The sequence below is a fragment of the Hibiscus syriacus genome, unplaced genomic scaffold (assembly GCF_006381635.1).
Source record: "Hibiscus syriacus cultivar Baekdansim isolate YM2019G1 unplaced genomic scaffold, ASM638163v2 tig00014083_pilon, whole genome shotgun sequence".
Lineage (NCBI taxonomy): Eukaryota > Viridiplantae > Streptophyta > Magnoliopsida > Malvales > Malvaceae > Hibiscus > Hibiscus syriacus.
Genome location: NW_024062315.1, coordinates 44,079 through 63,440, shown reverse-complemented (window position 1 = coordinate 63,440; position 19,362 = coordinate 44,079). Strand labels below are relative to the sequence as shown.

The 19,362-nt window shown below is 34.1% G+C and overlaps 1 protein-coding gene and 3 pseudogenes across 1 annotated transcript; 2 read left to right on the top strand and 2 right to left on the bottom strand.

Annotated features, from left to right (window-relative positions):
* Positions 1 to 83: 83 nt before the first annotated feature.
* LOC120206894 lies at positions 84 to 4,225 on the bottom strand (annotated as a pseudogene).
* A 109-nt stretch (positions 4,226 to 4,334) lies between these two features.
* On the top strand, positions 4,335 to 6,993 carry LOC120206893 (annotated as a pseudogene).
* A 1,035-nt stretch (positions 6,994 to 8,028) lies between these two features.
* On the top strand, positions 8,029 to 10,713 carry LOC120206909 (annotated as a pseudogene).
* Positions 10,714 to 11,013: 300 nt separating this feature from the next.
* Positions 11,014 to 15,513, bottom strand: LOC120206910. The gene is made up of 8 exons (XM_039206473.1): positions 15,100 to 15,513; positions 14,629 to 14,673; positions 14,002 to 14,131; positions 12,842 to 12,911; positions 12,713 to 12,761; positions 12,371 to 12,468; positions 11,523 to 11,661; positions 11,014 to 11,193 (listed from the first exon to the last, which is right to left on the bottom strand). Exons 1-8 carry the CDS (start codon positions 15,418 to 15,420, stop codon positions 11,047 to 11,049), a joined length of 999 nt encoding a protein of 332 aa, XP_039062404.1. The 5' UTR covers positions 15,421 to 15,513; the 3' UTR covers positions 11,014 to 11,046.
* Between the last annotated feature and the right edge of the window lie 3,849 nt (positions 15,514 to 19,362).

Sequence of the window (19,362 nt, the reverse complement as noted above, 5' to 3'; positions counted from 1 at the left end):
TATTAGCTCAAAATCAGTAGATTTTCATTTAACATTGGAACTGATTTTACAGATGGATTTCTAATGAAAGATTCTTTTTAGCCTAAGTTGGAACTTATTTGATCTGAAGATACATACAGAAAAATTATAGCATTTTATGAGAATCATCACACTCGTTCTGAAAACATTACAAAAGCTTAAGGGTAAAAATAAGAGTAGAATTACCTCAAACTAGATAGATCTGCATACTTCAATTTAAGATGTTCTTTGTGTAAGAAATCACCAAACTAAGCCCTTGTTTCGTCTAAACCTATCGACATGGTCCGTGCTCATTCGAGACTTCTCAGGCTTATTCGACTTCTTAGACTTCTCAAGTCGACTATCTAAGCAGTTTCTAGAAACTTCTGGAATAACCAAAACCTGACAGTTCACTGCTCCAATTTTGTCAATATTCTGAAAATTAGAATGAAAAAAAAAGGAACCCCAGAAATGAAGATCACTACCTGCAAGACAAAACAAGAAACTAGAAATGCGGTGTAATACTTACCTTAAAAATGTCAAACCAGTATGTCCTTTTGACAGGGTACAATACTCTCATGCCAGACAAAATTGGGCTATGTAGGACAACGCCTCTCGAGTTTGGCAAACGAGAAGCAAGATCAACTGTAGGTCCACTACCAACAGACAGACCATACAATATTAATTGTTCATCTTTAACTCCATACTCTTTCTTAAGGCACTTGTAAGCTGCATCTATATCTGCATATGTATTACACTCAGTTGGCTGTTTCAAATAAAAGAAAGTTTTTAGATAATAGGTTTGTAGCAAGCACTCAAATGTTCCTTTATTAAGTACAAGAAATCAGAAACGGCATGGCTGCACAGAAATTTCATAGGTCTCGATACACAGTGAACATGGCGCAACATAAATATCATAGGTCTCGATACACAGTGAACAAGGTAAATTCATTATATTTATGTTGTACCATGTTTTAATTTCTCATATGATATTGGGTATCTTAATTTATCTCATATCTTACAGAATTTATCATAATTATAGAAATTTAATTCTTAACTTATTTATATAAAATATAAATATTTAAATAAAATCATATAATATAAGAAAATTTTAAATGTAAGGGCATAGCCGGGGACAAAATCTAGTAGAATATAAAAGAAGCTGCCCAACAGGTATAACTCAGAGCATCATAAGAACTCGAATCTTGCATTAAAATGAACACTATGCCACTTTAACAGAAAAGGAGGAAGCTTTTTGTCAAAAAAATTACTGTGTAATTATATAAACGTTCGTTGCAATGGTTAAATTGCTACAGCAAACATGGATAAGGGCAACTTTTGTTCTCAAAATTAGCAGCAAGAAAGATAATCCAAATAAACAACCTTTCCAGTTGATTGTCCATAGCCAGAGTAATCATACCTAAAATAAAGGGTATATTAGAATAGTAAAACAAATTAATATAAAAAAAGGAAAGACTAAAAATAAATCTGTCAAGCACAAGGAAACGATAAAATGTACTACTTTCTGGAATTCTACCTGCACAATCATTTCATGCGTCTCTAGAAACAATGTCAAAAAGATATTATAGGATAAGATTTCCCAAGTAATTTTATTTAAAATCTTGGTTAACTTTTACCGCAAATTTTAAAATGCTTAGGAAAAGGAGAATTTGTTGGAAGGAGCTATACAAGAATTGAAGAGTCTGTAGTCCACATTCTCCTACAAAGTGTTCATGGAAGACAATTTGTTGATTTTATTTCAGGTTCATAGGTAATTCTAAGGTTGACCCTAGTCCTCTCTTATAAATATTGCATATCATTTGTTGGTGTTAGCTAATAATATGCTTATCTTCAGAACCTTCATTAAGGTTTAGTTTGTGAAGTATCAACGCTTATCAAAAAGGAAACTGAATCACATCGTGCAATTACAACACACACTGCTTGCATATAGAATGAAAAGTCAGCAGTTTGACAACAAACAAATGCAATAGTGCAAGAAAACAGAAGGACAGGAGGCAACCATTTCCAAATGAAGCTGCCAAATTTGATAAGAAAATGCATATCAGAATATGTCACAAGCAGAACCGAGACTGTCAATAAATTGATACCAAAAGGCGACATACAAAAGCTCCAATTTAGAACTACAGCAACAACAGCCCAAATGAACTAAACTAGCACAGATAAACTTCTTACAAACCATTTTATAGAAATGGAAACAGTACCTAAAAGAACTTCCACACAGAAGTGGTTGATTATTAAATCAGTGAGAAACGCTTATAAACATTATTCCTTGCATTCATTGTACATTTCATGACACAATTAATAATTCAGTCATCATTTAGCAGCTAACACTTTGCTGTCGGCCAAAACATGTAGTTGCACTCTGACCAATCAACTGCACAATGTATTGGATCCTACAATATGGACTTAGATACATACATACCTAACACATTCAAACCTACCTCCATTTACCTTTAGTATGCTGGTATGACGACAACTATGCTCAAACTCATACTGCAGTCCAAGTTAATATCTAAATTTTCAAAGTGAACATAGATAAGCAACAATGAAAATATCAACATAGCATAATAGTTCTGAATGTGTTTAACGGCATAGAGGAAAGGAACAAAAGCAGGATATTCATAAACAAGGGAATGGGTCAATAAAGAAGGAATTTTACTAAACATCACAGTCAAAAGAAGTCAAGATCGCACTGTTCAATCTATAAAGGAACATGGTAATTTAAGTTTCCCTAATATTATTCTGAATTATAAAGGAAAAGCTAGAATATACAAAACTTGAGAAACATCTCCAGCTGGTCATAGTTCCTCTATAGGAACAAAAGACTATTATGATGGTGTGACCTATGCCCTATCGTAACAGAACATCCAATAAATGATCTACACACTTGCTGAAAATTCTAATCATGAGTCTTCATTTTCTTTTCTTTAACATTTTTCCTGCATGCCAATGTCCTAGGGTAATAAAAGCATCAAAGCACTATTTGCAAAATATATAATCTATCACATAGAGCTCCTCAAACTAATTTGACCGTGTCATAATCCACCTTCTTTTACGTTAGCTTAAGTCCATGATCAGTAAACAGAAAGAAAGAACAAATCCCAAAGCATTTTAATCAAGAATTGTTAGTATCCATGCCCAAATGATATTGCAAAATTCCGAATACTAATTAGGCTGTAGAAAGAACGGGCAACAAATAACTGAAAAGCCCCAAGTAAATTTAACTCAACATCACGTTCACCGTAACTCTGTCTCCTAAAATTTTTACATTCTCTCTCCAGTATGTACAGATGATGCCCAGTAAAGTAAAACCGTTAGCTTAATCTTACAACATACCAAAATCAGCATAACTTTCACTTTCTCATAACAAGAGTCTTCTTCCTTGAAAATTTACTATGAAACTAGCTTCAGCCTCAATCAGACATCTGAACCTAAGCAAGTTCCACTTCACCAATATTAGCCAACACTTTCAGAACCCTAAAACCTCAAAATCGCAAGCAAATCATGCCAAACTCCAAGGAACTACTTTCACTACGCTAAAACAACTTCAATACAATCAAAACAGTAAAAGCCTAAGAATCCAATGTAAAATAGCATGTTCAATATGCTGAAAAGCAGGAAAGAGAAAAAAAAATACCCCATAAGATTAACGCTCTGGCGATTAAACAACCCAACGAAAAGCTCATACATTTGTCCCAAATCAGCAGCATTTTCGTGAGAATACAAGAGAGTAGCGGAAGCTTTCGGGTGTTTTATATGGACGGCGACAATGTCATTTCCACGGCGCGTGCATAGCTTCAAGACGTCGACATCGCCCCTCCTCGGCACCTCCGGTATTTAAAGCTGACCACCGCTTGACTCGTCCTCCACCACTCTGTAAGACGGCGGATTTGGCGGGAAGAATGCGATTTTTGCGGCGATCGAGGTCGTCACTCCTCAGAAATTTATGTTTAAACTATTTTAGATTTACAAAAAAAAATTATAATTAAAGTTTTATATAAATTTTAAGGGTTAAAATAAAATTTTACCCTTTTATTAAATCTTTTTATATTTTTAATTTTGTAAAAAAATTATATAAATTTTATAAATTTAAATTTTTTAAAATATATATATAAATATTTTCTAACTTATTAAAAAATAAATATATAATATCAACTGTGATTCACTCCACACGACACGGCCGAGACTTTGGAAAAAAATATACCATAAAAATGATGGAGGCTCAAAGTCTTTACAAGTCAACTGCTCTCTATTCCAAATTCTCTTTCTTCTTTTATCACTTTCACTTTCCTTCAAATTTCATAAGAGCTGAGCTTAGCAAAGCAGAGGCAACCATACCTTTCTTCCATCTCTGCTCTGACAAACAAAATGACTTATCTTTCTTTCTCATCGTCTCTGCCTACTCTTATGTTTTCCCTATTGTTTCTCGTGTCTGGGTTTCCTGTTTCACACAGCAATCTAGAAATTTACACTAACTGCCATGATGCAGTGTTCGAATGTGGGAACATCTCCATCGGATATCCTTTCTTCGGAGGTAATCGACAACCACCGTGCGGACATCCTGCTTTGAAGCTTCTCTGTGACGACGATACCACCACCATTGAAATCGCTGGTGTAGAATATCAGGTGCTGAACATCAGCCATGAACACCAAACTCTAACCATTGTGAGGGAGGACTTGTTCGAACATGGCTTTTGTAGACTTCAAACCCCAATCCGAGATTCCATCATAGATTCTAAGCTGTTTTATCCTGTTCCTGGATATACCAATGTTACTCTGTTTTATGACTGCCCATCCTTAGTCCCGTCGAACCTTGGGATCTTCAATTGCACTCATTCAGATTACAGCTATGTTTCCGTAACTACAGATGGTGTCGATCCAGGTGGATGTTCAGCTCGTGTTAGTTTTCCAATTGCCCTCCCTTCCGGGGGAAGTTTTCATTTTCAGAACGAATATCACTTGCTGTCAGAAGCATTGAAAAAGGGGTTTCAGGTGAAATGGAAGGAGGATACCGAAGCTTGCCGCAACTGCAACGCTTCCGGCGGAGCCTGCGGTTTTGACTGGTTGAATCAAACACTCTGCTACTGCCAATTTTGGAATTCGCCGGAGTATTCCAACGAATGCCATGGCCTCGATCCCTCACCGAAAGAGTCACCACCATCCCCAACAAATGGTGGAAACAAGTATAGCCATGGTACGCAGCTTCCACTAATGGTGGAAAAAAGTTGGTTTCCAAAAAAATTCCCATCTTATTTTATTTAATGCACATGATCCATGTCATAATATATATATATATATATATATAAACTTCGTAATATTATTTTTATTTAATTTTGATATATATATATATGTATATAAATATATATTTAAATTATATATTCTTATTAGGTAAATGAAATCAACTTAAAAAATAATCTTTATTAGAACTCAAACTATAAAAATAAATACAATTGAGCTTAAACCAATTATCAAACTTTAAATTTCTAATCAAGCTCTATGCTCGAGCTCACCTCCACTTGTTTATAATCCTAATTAAGATAATCAACATCTTTTATACTAAATTTCAAATTTGATTAATTGTCTTACGGTAAAATATGAAGTTTAAAAGTCATGATATTAAATGTTGGGGTTTCTTATAAAATCAAGTCATAATTTGGGGGAAATAGCAACTTTAGGACAATCCAAGTTAACATAAAAACATCAATTTATAAATGATTGATCGAAGAGTAACAATTTTATTGTTTTTTACAGGGTCCAGTTCCAAGTTGCAATGGAATCAAATCATAGGTACGAAACTATTTAATGGGGTCATATTTAACACAAGTTTTATAATTTCTTACACGATTTTAATGAAGTTAATCGACCGTATTAATCTTCATTCATAACAGCTTTGGCTATCGGTGTAACTGTTGTTGCTGCTATATTAGTATATGTCTTTGTCCTGTGGTTCAAGGGAAACTCATTATCAAATCATTTCTGCCGTGGAAAGATGAAAGACAATGCACCGATTGAAGCATCCATCGTAAATTTTGGTTCCTTTGCTCCAAAGCGATATTCTTATGGAGAAATCAAGAGAATGACAAATAAATTTACCCATAAATTAGGTCAAGGAGGATTCGGCAGTGTGTACAAAGGCAAGTTATCCGACGGTCGTTTCGTGGCGGTCAAAGTCCTAAGTGAATCCAAGGGAAATGGAGAGGATTTCATGAATGAAGTTGCTAGCATTAGTAGAACTTCTCATGTTAATGTAGTGACTTTACTCGGTTTTTGTTTTGAGGGATCGAAGAGAGCGTTGATCTACGAATTTGCGTCTCATGGATCATTGGACAAGTTCATTTATAACAAGGGATCGGATAACCAAAGTCGTCTGCGGACGCTGGAGTGGAAAACTTTGCACGACATTGCACTCGGCGTCGCTAAAGGACTGGAATACTTGCATCAAGGTTGTAACACAAGGATCCTGCACTTCGACATAAAGCCTCATAACATCCTTTTAGACGAAAACTTCTGTCCCAAGATATCTGATTTCGGTTTGTCTAAGTTATGCAAAACAAAGGAGAGTGTTGTGTCCATGGCATGCGCTAGAGGAACAATCGGATATATCGCACCAGAAGTATTTTGCAGAAACTTTGGTGGAGTTTCTTATAAATCTGATGTGTATAGCTATGGAATGCTGATCCTTGAAATGGTTGGAGGAAGAAAAAATATCGACGCCGAAGCGTCTCGAACCAGTGAAGTATATTTCCAACATGGATTTATAGGCATCTTGATCAGTCTATGTGCTTGAATCTTAATGGAGTCATTGCTGAAGAGGAAGAAGAAATAACAAGGAAGCTGACTGTAGTGAGCCTTTGGTGCATTCAAAATAACCCATCTGATAGACCATCAATGGGTAAAGTGCTAGAGATGTTACAAGGGAGCCTTCAGTCATTGGTAATTCCACCTTGTCCTTTTGTATCTTCTCCTCTACGATAGCCTACAACTTACATTGAAACATCACCATTCACCAACGTTGCAAATTTAGCTCAAAATTCTAATAAAAAAATATGATTTAAATATTACAATTACGATAAAATTTTATAACTTTTTTTAGAAAATAATATAACTGTAAAATAATAATATTAGAATGGACTAATAAGTAATAATAAAATAAATAGTATAATTAGAACTATTATTATGATGTGGTAGAAGTCATATGTATAATAAAATAAATAGTATAAATTTTATATTTTTTCACCGAATGATTAAAGATAAAATTTATACATATGTATTGTTGTTGTTACCTGATCTAGTTCATGTTTATATGTATCTATTACATACAATTGTATGTGTATTTTTTGGCATTAGTCCCTGTATTTCTTTTTCTTCATTTTGGTCCCTTTGCCACCCATGTCCTTGTTTGATAGTTTGAATTTGGAGTTACTTTTTATATATTGAAAGTCGATGGCGATTGTTAGTGACTTGTTTAGAGATGTGATTAACTTTCGACGGCGTTTAATGTCCAAAAACTAATTTTAAATTTGAATTAATGTACGATGATTTAAATAAAATCATATCCATATAAAGATGAATTTATAATAAATTATTCATTTTAATATAATGTGGTAATATAATTCTTTAAATATTTTTCTTGTTAATTTCCTAAACAAGGCTCTTATAATTGTAATGTATATTAAAAACAAGAAGAGGGACATGGAAATTTCGTGGGGAGATAAGGAAAATGCAAGGGAGTCCCCACCTGTTGTTCTTCCCATCACATCTCCATCTCCATAACTTGGAATCGGGATATTGATGCCTTAAACCCTCTCTATTAAAACTTTGTCCACAATATATTGCATTTCTTCCCAACTGGTTTCCTCTTCACACCCTGTCTTTTAATCCTGATATTTCGACCTCTCCAAACGGTTTACTATTGACAATTTCGTCTTCAACCATGCATTTTATCTGGACTCGTATTTTAAACACAACCAAACACTGTCAATTCCCTTAATCCTCATCGTTCTCCTCAATCTTTTTCTTTCTTTTTTGGCTTCGACAATGGCGAAAGGTAATGTTGATCACAAGTTGAAGAGGCTAAGAGCATGGGTTCAAAACTATGAGTGGGGAAGGAGTGGGGCGGAGGCGGAGGTGGCGAGGCTCATGGCCTTGAATTCGGGGGCGGAGATAGACCCAAACAAGCCTTATGCGGAGTTATGGATGGGAACCCATGAATCGGGGCCTAGTGTTTTGGTTGATGATGAACAAAATGTGGATTTGGGATTGAAAGAGTGGATAGGAAAGAACCCGAATGTGCTTGGTGTTAAGGTTTTGGAAACATGGGGGTCTCATCTTCCTTTCCTGTTCAAGGTTTGTTCATTCTCTCCAGTTTTTTCTGCTTTCTTTTTGTTTTTTAGCACGAAAAATGGCGTATAATTTCGATTATCTTAAAGTCAAACTAGATTAATTCTCAATTGAGGATAAAATTAAACGAGATTCATGACATAGATTTAAATTAATGAATGAATGAATGAATGAATCGGATATTAATAATTAAAAAATATATATAATATAAGCAATTGTGGCGTAAAATAGGTACCGTCAGTGGGAAAAGCGCTGTCAATACAGGCACATCCGGATAAAGAAATGGCGAAAGAATTGCATAAGATGAAGCCGAATGTTTATAAAGATGATAATCACAAGCCTGAGATGGCTTTGGCTATAACTCACTTCACCGCACTTTGTGGTTTCATTTCCCTCCAGGTATTCCTCCCACCAATCGCCCATTTTACTTAAATCTCGAATCAAGTTGGTGTTTGATTGATATTAAATAATGAAATTCATGTAATAAGCAAATAGCCATGTATTTTATTTATTCAGGAACTTAAGCAAGTCCTTGAAGATGTTCCTGAGATTGTAGAACTGGTGGGTATTGCATCAGCAAAGCAAGTCATGGATATTCAGGAGCCAGATGGCGCCACCAAAGTCAAATCTGCACTGCGCTCGGTTTTTACGCAGCTTATGTCTGCGAGCAAGGAGATGGCGAGCAAGGAGATGACGACCAAAGCTATATCCAAACTTAAAAGTCGTCTGCTCCTAGAAAGTCAGGTGAGTAGTAATTGGATCATGATTGAGTTGTTTTTAAAACTGATTAGGAGTGTAATATTGGAATGGAGATATAAGTTGAAGCTGAGAAGTTAACTATGGAAGTGCATCTAAATTATGTATTTGGATCAGGTGAGAAGTCTGAGGGAGAAAGAAGAGTTGGTGTTGGAGTTGGAAAAGCAATACCCGGGAGACATCGGAGTGTTATCGGCGTTGTTGTTGAATTACGTGAAACTGAAGGCAGGGTAAGCTTTGTATATGGCGGCGAATGAGCCTCATGCTTTTTTAAGTGGCGACTGTATCGAATGCATGGCTACCTCAGACAATGTGGTCCGAGCTGGTCTTACTCCCAAGCATCGTGATGTCCAAACCCTTTGTTCCATGCTCACCTATAACCAGGTACATATCCCATTTCTTTTCTTTTCTTTTCTTTTATTAACATACCCCTTTACTTCGTCATTATTTGATAGGAAATTATTTGTTTCTACGTAACTTGATTGGGAGGGTACAGTTGTCTTTTCCCATGGGGCAATTTCTTTGACAGCATACAAGTTTTAGGTTTAAGTTCGATTTCTATAAGTAGTTAAACGTTTATTATTAAATAATTAAAAATCTTTTAAATAAATTTTATTTTTAATCGTCTCAAACTAATAAATGATTTTTAGATAAAATCTTGTTAATTGAGTGAGTGTTCATTTTTTTATTTATCCATTTATTTTAAGGTGTTTATTGCTTAGTCATGTGTTTTTAATTTGCCTATAAAAATAAAGATAAATATTAAATTTATATATTATTTTTGTGCTAATTTTTAATTTAATATATAAATTTTGACTTGATACAATAATGTATATGAAATTTTGATTTTTGTTTAATCATACACAAAAATGATTTAATTTAACTATATATATATATATTTTTAAATAAATTTATTTTGATCTTCAAAATATTTATATTTGTTTTTATATTAGATTAATGCTTACAATATATAATCATAAAATATTGCCATGTTGGTACTTGTAATAGTAATTTTGGAAATTAAATCAAATCAAATTTTATATATACAATTACATAAAGTTAGAGTTCCTAATTATATTGTACACTTAGCAAAAATTTATATATAATTCTAAGATATATAGATATATGTATATAAATATAATTTAAAAAAATTAATATAATTAGCTTGAATGCTATTATAACATCACAAGTTAATTTCCTCTTTATAGGCTTTAGAATTTATTCCAACTCTTGGTTTTCTTAAATAATTGCTTTTGATTTGTGTTTTACGGGTACCCTGAAATCCTTTCGGGACTTCCATTGAGCCCTTACATAACAAGGTACCTACCGCCGTTCGAGGAGTTCGAGGTCGATCGTTGCGTTCTTCCAAAGGGGTCATCGGGGGTATTTCCGGCCGTCCCTGGCCCTTCAATCTTCCTGGCCTTTGCAGGGGAAGGATCATTGAAAATTGGAGGTTGGGAAAGCATTGTTACCCAAGGAGATGTGGTGTTTCAACCTGCCAATACTGAGATCACCGTTACTGCCACTGCATCTGCGCTGCAAATTTATAGGGCGGGGATCAACAGCAGGTTCTTTCACGCCTTATCAATGTAAGAACAGTGACCTTATCAATTTAAGGTCAGGTGTTCAAATCCTGTCACTTGAGTAAATTAGGTACGAAAGACTGCCCCCATATTATATATATACAATATCCGATCCGGAATAGTCGATTAATGAATCAGATATTAGTGGTTATTAAAAAATGTTTTTATTTTTTAAAAAGGAAAAAAAATCAAACACAAACCAGCTAAATACAGCCTCTTAAAGAGTGGTTCTATAAATCAATGAATCTAAATTTAGTCTTTGTTAAAGAACAAAGAAGCTAGTTTTTTTTTTTGCAGTGTCAAATAAAAATATGCTTGAAATGAACCCTAATATGTCTGATTATGTATATTATCTGCTCAAACCATTGAGCCATGATAGTATAACATTAGCACCTTTCTCCCATGAACAATCCAACATCATATCATGCGCAACACCTTCAATACATACCGGTGACACATCGTAGAATCTGCCCGTCTCATCGAGTCCTTTGGCATCCTACATTTATATATATTGATCTATAAAAATGGGTGACAGAAACAAATGATAGTCTGATAAATAATCTCAAGCTTCATTACTCCCAACTCTTTATTTTTCTTTAGTACTCATGTTCGATATCATGTTCAATACTCATTCAGATATGGCTATGGGGAATTGAACATACTCGTATCCAATGAGTCCTAGTAATAGAGATCTCAAAGCATATACTTTTCTTATATGTATAATATTTTCATATGTTTGAAGTTTTTGATATGAGATGCGAGGAAAATAGAAGAGTGACAGAATATCGGAAGTGCATAAATTGGAATTGTAAGATAAGAATTTACCACTATGAAGTCATCTTTTGCACCCAAGACAAGAATTTGTGTTGAACAGTCGGTCATTTTAGGCACTGGAAGTGATGCGTTCAGCTTCCGGAGATCAAACAATGGCATCCTTGAACTTTCTTTCATTAGCTCCTGATAACTGAAAGAGGAACAAAATAAGTCAAAAGTCTAAGTCCACGGTTTACTATGACAGAACAATAGACACAGTTTCGGTAATGAAATTTGATTTGCAATACAATTTTCGATAGATTGGAATAAACATGTACAACGGAAAATATATTAATCTTTTCTTCAACAAGTGTGAACTTTTATTGTGGCAAGAAGATTTATATCCTTCTATAAAGCTATTGGGCTCTGGCTCTTCAAATTTTCTTGAAACATCTGCTTTCCTATGTGACTCGGACTCAGTTGAGTACCGGATACAAATAAATGTTCAAGAGCATGGTCAATTGCTTTCCCAAGTTTTTCCATATAGTTTGAGTGTCTTTGGAGGATCGAATCTCCATACTCATGTTCAACTCCATGTTGGACATAGGTGTTAGATACGAGCACTTCAAGAACAATGAAAAGTCGAAGCAATATAGCTGCGTCCGACATGCCCATATCCAACACTCACACCCAAGTTAGGTAGATATTGTTGAGGTTCTACATATCTCCCTCTAAATTCTTATCGAGATATTACCAAAATCTGTTCTTAGTATCACTTAGCAATGAGATTTCATCAATTATGAACAAAACAACTGCAACTTCAAAATCAATGTAACAACTTATTCATTATCAACGATAATTCCAAACAAGTGAAAGAAATTAATGTTCGTCTATGTGAAAAGTAGATTCAGAAAACAAACCGTAGCACCAAATTATCCTCCATTGTAGCCGAGAAGAAGGTTTCCCTACAAAGAGGCAGTGAAGTTTGAAAAGCTTTAGCAGCTAGGCTACGAGTCACCTGCATGAGGAATGGAACTCAACTAATCACCCGTATGCTTTGTCATGAAAGTTAACAAAAATAATTAAAAAGAAAATGTATGATATCACAGAAAACTTGAATACTCAAATTTGACTTGCTTGAGAGTTCAAGCTCTAGCACCCATTAAACAATGACCAAATCTGAATTCAAAATTTTCAAGCTGAATCCGATAAGCTTGTAAGGCAAGTTTTCGGACTAGAGTGCTCAGAATCCGGAAGTTTACCTTAAACGCCGCAATGGGCTTGGAAAGGAGATAGCGCCACACTAAGCCACTGAACAAAATTGTGAAAGTTAAGACTCGAAAAGTTATTTTCATGAAAAATATAGCGAGTAAGATTGCATGAGAAATCACCTATTGCCCGAAGGAGGAACTGAGCATATTAATGCAGCACCTTTAAGTTTGGGGTACAAATTTTGCATTTCTACAATCATTCCATCAGCATAAGAAAAAACATAGTAAGAAATTGCACTTTTTTTCTTTCTAAAACCACTAATCCCATGTTACTAATATTTGGGTGCAAGTGTCGGATACAGCCTACAGGTATATATCCGATAAGGGTATTGTCCTAAGCTTTCTCCATATGTTTGGAGGATCTTTGAAGGTCATATTTTCCTATCCATGGGTCAATCATGAGTGTCCACCATGGCCCATGGATGCTTCAAAAAAAAAATATGAGTCTGAGCAACATAGACTACATCAATCAAAAGATTCAAGACCAATTTGATGAAATGAAGACTTTTAGGGATCCGAAGCATGCATCAGAAAGCCTAGTTGAAATACGAAACTAACTTATTGATTCATATATCAAGTCGGGTGCATACAACATGCCTTGTCACACATACTAGATTTCATATATGACATAGCTATGTTGCTCTGACTTCTTTTTGAAAAAAATATCCGTACTCAACACCATTGTTTTACACATATTTAAACATGGGCGCCCGGATATGATCTCTAAATACAGGGAAAAGTTAAAAAAATTGAACATACCCCTGTTAGACACATACACATCTGACAGTAACATCACTTATAAACAATCAAAAGATTTCTAAAAGAACCATTTAGAATAGTAAAGGTTTTTCAATTACGAAACAGTAGTATTTGACGATTCATAGGTGTTCAGGATGTGAATCCATTACAACGAATATTTTGAAGGTTTTTCAACTAAATTTAAAAAGAAAAAGGAATAACGACTAGTGTAATCTCCGAGAAAAGTAAATCTAGTTTTAGGAAACCTTATACACCATGTAGACTTCTGTTTATGCCTTGTTATTTGTTACTTTTCTCTTTCTCAATCAGTACTATTATGCTACTCGAATTCAGAGATGAATATTGATTACGGAGGTGTGAGACACGGATATGGTAATTCTATTTACATTTTTTCATATGTCTAGAAAAATATAACCCATACTCACAGCCAAATATGTATTAGATATGAATGTCGGACATATAAACTTTTTAAAATATAAAAGTTGTAGCAATATAGATGAATGAGGTATATATACTTATACCAGAATGTAGTTTATGTCTCATGTTTGCAATGTAATACTGGATAATAAGGCCTCCAAACGAATGTCCAAGTAAGATCGGTGGCAAGCTGAGGTTCCTCTCGATGAAATCTGCAACATCGCCTGCATGTGTCTACAGATAATGAGTGAACGGCCAATTAGAGGAGGAATCTTTGTAAAAAGTGTGAAAGAAAAACACTATTAATAGGGATAGCAGATCTAATATTCGGATTTGAATCTGTAAAATTGCTGTAGAATACAATCTATTTACTATTCACATTACAGGTAAATATCCTCTTGCTGGATACCCGAATTCGACAAATATACAAAATTAGCAACTCAAAATCAATTTTAAAATAAGAACTTCCAAAAGAAAAGCAATAATGATTCGCAAGGCTGAATCTGAATCTATTGTTTGTAGTAGTATAACGGATTCAGCAGATTTAGATAATAGATATTTGATGATCGATATCTGCATCTGCTACGGAGACTCGGAGAGTAATTGGAATATCGAAATTCAAATATTACCAGAATGTGCAATATCTAAATCCGCAAATGATAAACAAACCGTAAATATTCAAATCCACATTATCTATCATTATCCCTATTTTCCGGCAAAAAGAAAATTACCTGAAGGGTACCAGCAACAGCTCCAGAAGGTGCATCGCTTTCACCCTACCCATAAGCAGAAACAGTGTTGAAATTAGTACAACATTTTCGAAAACAAAAAAGTTTCCATGGAAATGAAAATTCATAAATATGTCAGTAGTTAAATAGAAAGCGAGAAAAATGCGTCTGAAGCTTACACTGAAGTTCAATATTTTAAAGGTAGATGAAATATGATCCAAGAGGAACAAACTCATCATGTTTATTCAAGTACTTCCATTCATAAAACCTAAAATGTGCAATAAATATATGAGCTATTATTTGATAGCTGTAAAATATTTTACACAAATTTCTATTTTAAATATACTAAACTCAAAACTAAATATCAAATATAACACATATAAGTTTGTGTAAACACACACACACACAAGAGTGGGGAAAAAAAGAAAGGGAAATATTAACAAGAGTGGGAAAAGGAGAAAAAGATGATATAACCTGACCAAGCAAGCTAAGGGCAAAGCAATCAAACCCATAATTTGAGAAGAAAGGCAACCAATGTTCAGCCCAACACCAAGCTGAATGGTAGCTTCCATGAATGAAAACCAAAGGCGGATCGTTTTTCGACTCTGGGTATTTTTCTTTGACGCTCTTTTGAATGATAACCTCCATGTTCAAACCAGAGGGAAGCTGATGGAAAATACGCGACTGCCCTTGTTTCAGCTCATAGGGAACTCTCGTTTTGAGAGGTTTGTTGAGGACAGCGAAGGGAGTTAAGGCCATTTTAGGAGTGTGTTGAATCGAGAGAACAATCGCCATTGCTGTGCTGGGAAAGCTGTGCTTCCTCTTCAGTGTTTTTGTTTAAATCCGCTTCTTTTTCGCATATAGGATAGAGAGAGAGAGACGTTCGTGAGTCCCAATTAGCTTGGGTTCCGCCTGAATTTATGTATGATATATAATTTTAAGTTGAGTTTAGATAGGCTAGCACATTTTCTCTTCATGTTTTACCAATTTGGCAACTAAAACTTCATTACGACTATAAATGCTTTTCAAAATTTTAACTTTATTCTTTTTTATTTGAAGTGTTCTAAAACATTGATTTCATTTTGAAAAAATATGCTCGTAAAATGTTTATTTTAATATAGTTTAATCAAATAGCTATATTTATAATAACAATAAATAAATAAAATAAAAATATTATACTTTTACTTTATATAATAGTTGTTTCTCTTAAAAAAGGTATTTCATAAAATTTAACAAAAAAAATTAGATATTCTATGCTCAAACAATTATTTTGATTATTAATTTTTTCAATTATAAAGTAATCATTAATTTTCAAACAGATATAATAAAGTTATTAAAATTTATTGAGTTATTATAAAATAATTATTAAATTTTATCAAATTATTATATTTATAAAAAATTATAACTATTATAATATTTATTTTATTATAATTTAATAAATTTAATGATTCTTTTATAACTTCTGAAAATTTAATAATTATTTAAACATAATTCAATAATATTTTATATATTTTACTTATAAAACACCTGTAAACAAAACTACATGATTTAGAAAAAATAAATTTTGAATATTTTTAAATTCTGAAAATAAAATAAAATCAAACTTTAAACATTTGATAAAAAAAACATTAGAGAGATTAAAAGAGATATAATTTAAATATTTATTTTAGATTAAATATGATTTTTTTCATTTCTCAACTTTAAATTAATAAAAAAATGTTAAACTACACAAATGGTCATTGATTATTGAGTAAATTTTCGTTTTTCCTATTGAAATTTTAAAAATAATAATTTCATCACTAACGTTATTTATGTATAACAAATCACCGTTAACAAAAGTTACTGAGATAACGGAATGTTAAGCTAAATGACTTGGCTATCTAATGGTCAAAACTACCGATCAAAAGTAGTACATATGAAAGATAGAAAGCTAAAAGGGTCATCTCCCATTTTTTTTTTTGGATAAATCAAATTTTATTATCCAGAAGAGCAGAGTTTTGCTACAAAAACAATCAACCAATCAGAAACAAAACTAACAACAACCTACTATAAAAGACAATGGTTGGTTTAAGTAATACCCCAATTAATACAAAGGTTAGAGTTTATTCTATCAGCTCTATTAATATTTTTACCCTTTAGTTGAATTCGTACAACTTCAGCAATATCCTTGAGCAAATCATCAGGTGATCTGTGGCGACCTTGGAAGATTCTACGATTTCTTTCCTCCCACAATGTGTAGATATAGGCAGTCCAAGCAATCTTCAAGATTGTGGTGAGCAATGATTTCCTTTTCATGATGAAGAAGCCCGAGTAACCATTTCTTCCCATGAAGATGAAACATTCTTCAAGCCATTAAGCGAAAGGACAGAGTTCCAAAGGCGAACAACAAGAGCGCATTGACAGAAAAGATGATTTCTTGTCTCCTGATCGTTACTGCAGTTAACATAGGTCCCTTCAGTGGAAATTCCCATTTTGAGAAGCCGATCTCTAGTAGGTAATATGTTTAACAAAGACATCCAAGCAATCAAACTGAATTTAGGAATGTGCATGGGAAACCAGATTAGATTCTGCCAGGGAACTTTCTCTCTTTTGATTCGAATAGATTCCCAAATGCCATTAAGCCTAAGATAACCAGAAGAAGATAATACTGTGAGAGCAATAGAGCGCAATTTTAAAATTCTAGTAACAGTCCAACTCACATTAGAACCTGCAACAAAATTCTAGAAATCTTGATATTTGAAAACATAAGATTTTAACCATGCAACCCAAAGCGAGCCATCACCCGCTAAGATTTTCCTAATAAGATCAATAAAACATGCTTGGTTCCAGATTTTAGTGTTCTTTAAGCCAAGACCACCTTCGACTTTAGAGAAGCATATATCATCCCAGCTTACTCGAGCACCTGAAGCAGACTTGTCTTCACCTTTCCAGAAAAATATGGAACAGAGTTGGTCCACTTTGGCAAGGATCGAATTTGGGAGGATAAGCTGTCTGCACCAGTAATTCGAGACACTGAAAAGAACAGAACGGATGAGTTCGAGTCTGCCAGCGTAGCTCAGATTTTTAGCAGACCAATGATGGAGCCTCTGTTTAATTTTTTCAATGAGCACTACACAATCCTTCTCAGTAAGTTTACGAGTAACAAGAGGGATACCTAAGTATCTCACAAGAAGGCTGCCCTTTTTTGAAACCAGTGATATGTTGAAAAAAATCCATTGATCTAGAAGAACAACCGGCAGAAAAAATTTCACATTTGGAGGAATTAAGAGTCATCTCCCATTTTCTTTCTTCATTTTGTTTCCTTCTCCAAATAACCCTAAAAGCTTAACTTTCTTAGAGTTTTAGCAGATTCAGAAAACAACCGTAAGCGAGCATTTGGATCATTTGCTTATTTGTTATCTCATACATAGTCTATTAAGCCTCCCTGGAACATTCACACTTCCTTTTCTTCTGTAGATTCAAGGCTACGACTATTGCATTGTTATGCAGATTTGGCTTCCGATTCAAGGTATTTTCATCCTTCTTGCTTTACTAAACTTGCTCTTCTTTTTCTTTTGTTGCTCCATCTTGGATGCTTGAACTTGGGAGTTCAATGACCCATTAAAAGTTGCTCCATTTGATAATATTTTATGGACCAGACATGAAAATCGAGTACTTCACGATGAGAACATATCAGAATTCAGACACAAAAACACAAAAACAGTTTTTGGAGTTGATGATGAAGGGACCAAGTGAATTTGTGGACCAGAAGATGATGAATTGTGGACTCAATCAACTCCATTCCATGTTTTCGAGAATACCTGAAGATGTTACTGTGCTCCAAGGGTTTGCTTCTAAGTAATGACGTCTCCTAGTAATGAAGATTTGCAAGGGAACATGTTTTAAAGATCTTCAAAGGGGTGAAGTTATGTATCATAGAAGCTGTGATACTGGACTTTCTTCGATACTCTGATTTCTACTTATGTTTCTTTTCCTTTCAAGAGGCAATAACTGTAGCAGAAACTAACTCGAAATCATGAACAAAATCAGAAAGCTATGATAAACAAGATCAATCATCACTATCCCATCATTACAAGGTCCTAAGGAGTGATCTAACATAATTATACAACCCCTTGCTTTTAGAGGAACTGAAGACTCAGAGTCGCGTATTTTGTGTTTATCTATGATAACAGTTTAGCAAAGCATGACAAAAACAGTTCTCAACTCATAATTTCTGCCTTCAGATCACAGCAGCCGCAGTCATTATTGTAATACACCATCAGGCATCACAAGAAAACTAGCATTTGATTCACACACAAAACGCTATCACAATAACATTCAGCGCAATTTAACAACCATGGACTGCAATTGCAACTAAACCCATTCTTCTGGGTTTTACAAGAAAAAGGCAAAACCCAAGACACTAAGTTCACAATGAAACCCCTTCTTTCTGGGTTTTACAAGAAAAAGGGTAAAGAAAATAAAGTTCTAAACTTGAGTGGCTTTCTATATAGCAGAAAATTAATCGAATCAAACCCATTTTTTTCTCCCAAGAAATTGAATGGAAAAAAACGGACCCAAAGCTTACCTCCTTTTCAGAAGAAGATTCAGAGGGGGGATCTTCTAGTTGGCGTTCATCAGAAAGAACAGGAGGTTTAGCTTTGACTTGTAAAGAGATTATGGATTTAGCCAGTTTTGAGGTTTTAGGGGAAACAGAGAGAGATATAAAAGGGGAAGAGTTGGGTGTTGAGAAGGGAT

What these genes read in the sequence shown, in the direction of transcription:
- LOC120206910 (XM_039206473.1), bottom strand. Translation starts at nt 15,420, where the DNA reads ATGGCGATTGTTCTCTCGATTCAACACACTCCTAAAATGGCCTTAACT. An exon ending in CCCTTAGCTTGCTTGGTCAG is followed by an intron (nt 14,674 to 15,099) that starts GTTATATCATCT and finishes GCTTATGGGTAG; the next exon opens with GGTGAAAGCGATGCACCTTC. An exon ending in GAGGATAATTTGGTGCTACG is followed by an intron (nt 11,662 to 12,370) that starts GTTTGTTTTCTG and finishes TTCCTCTTTCAG; the next exon opens with TTATCAGGAGCTAATGAAAG.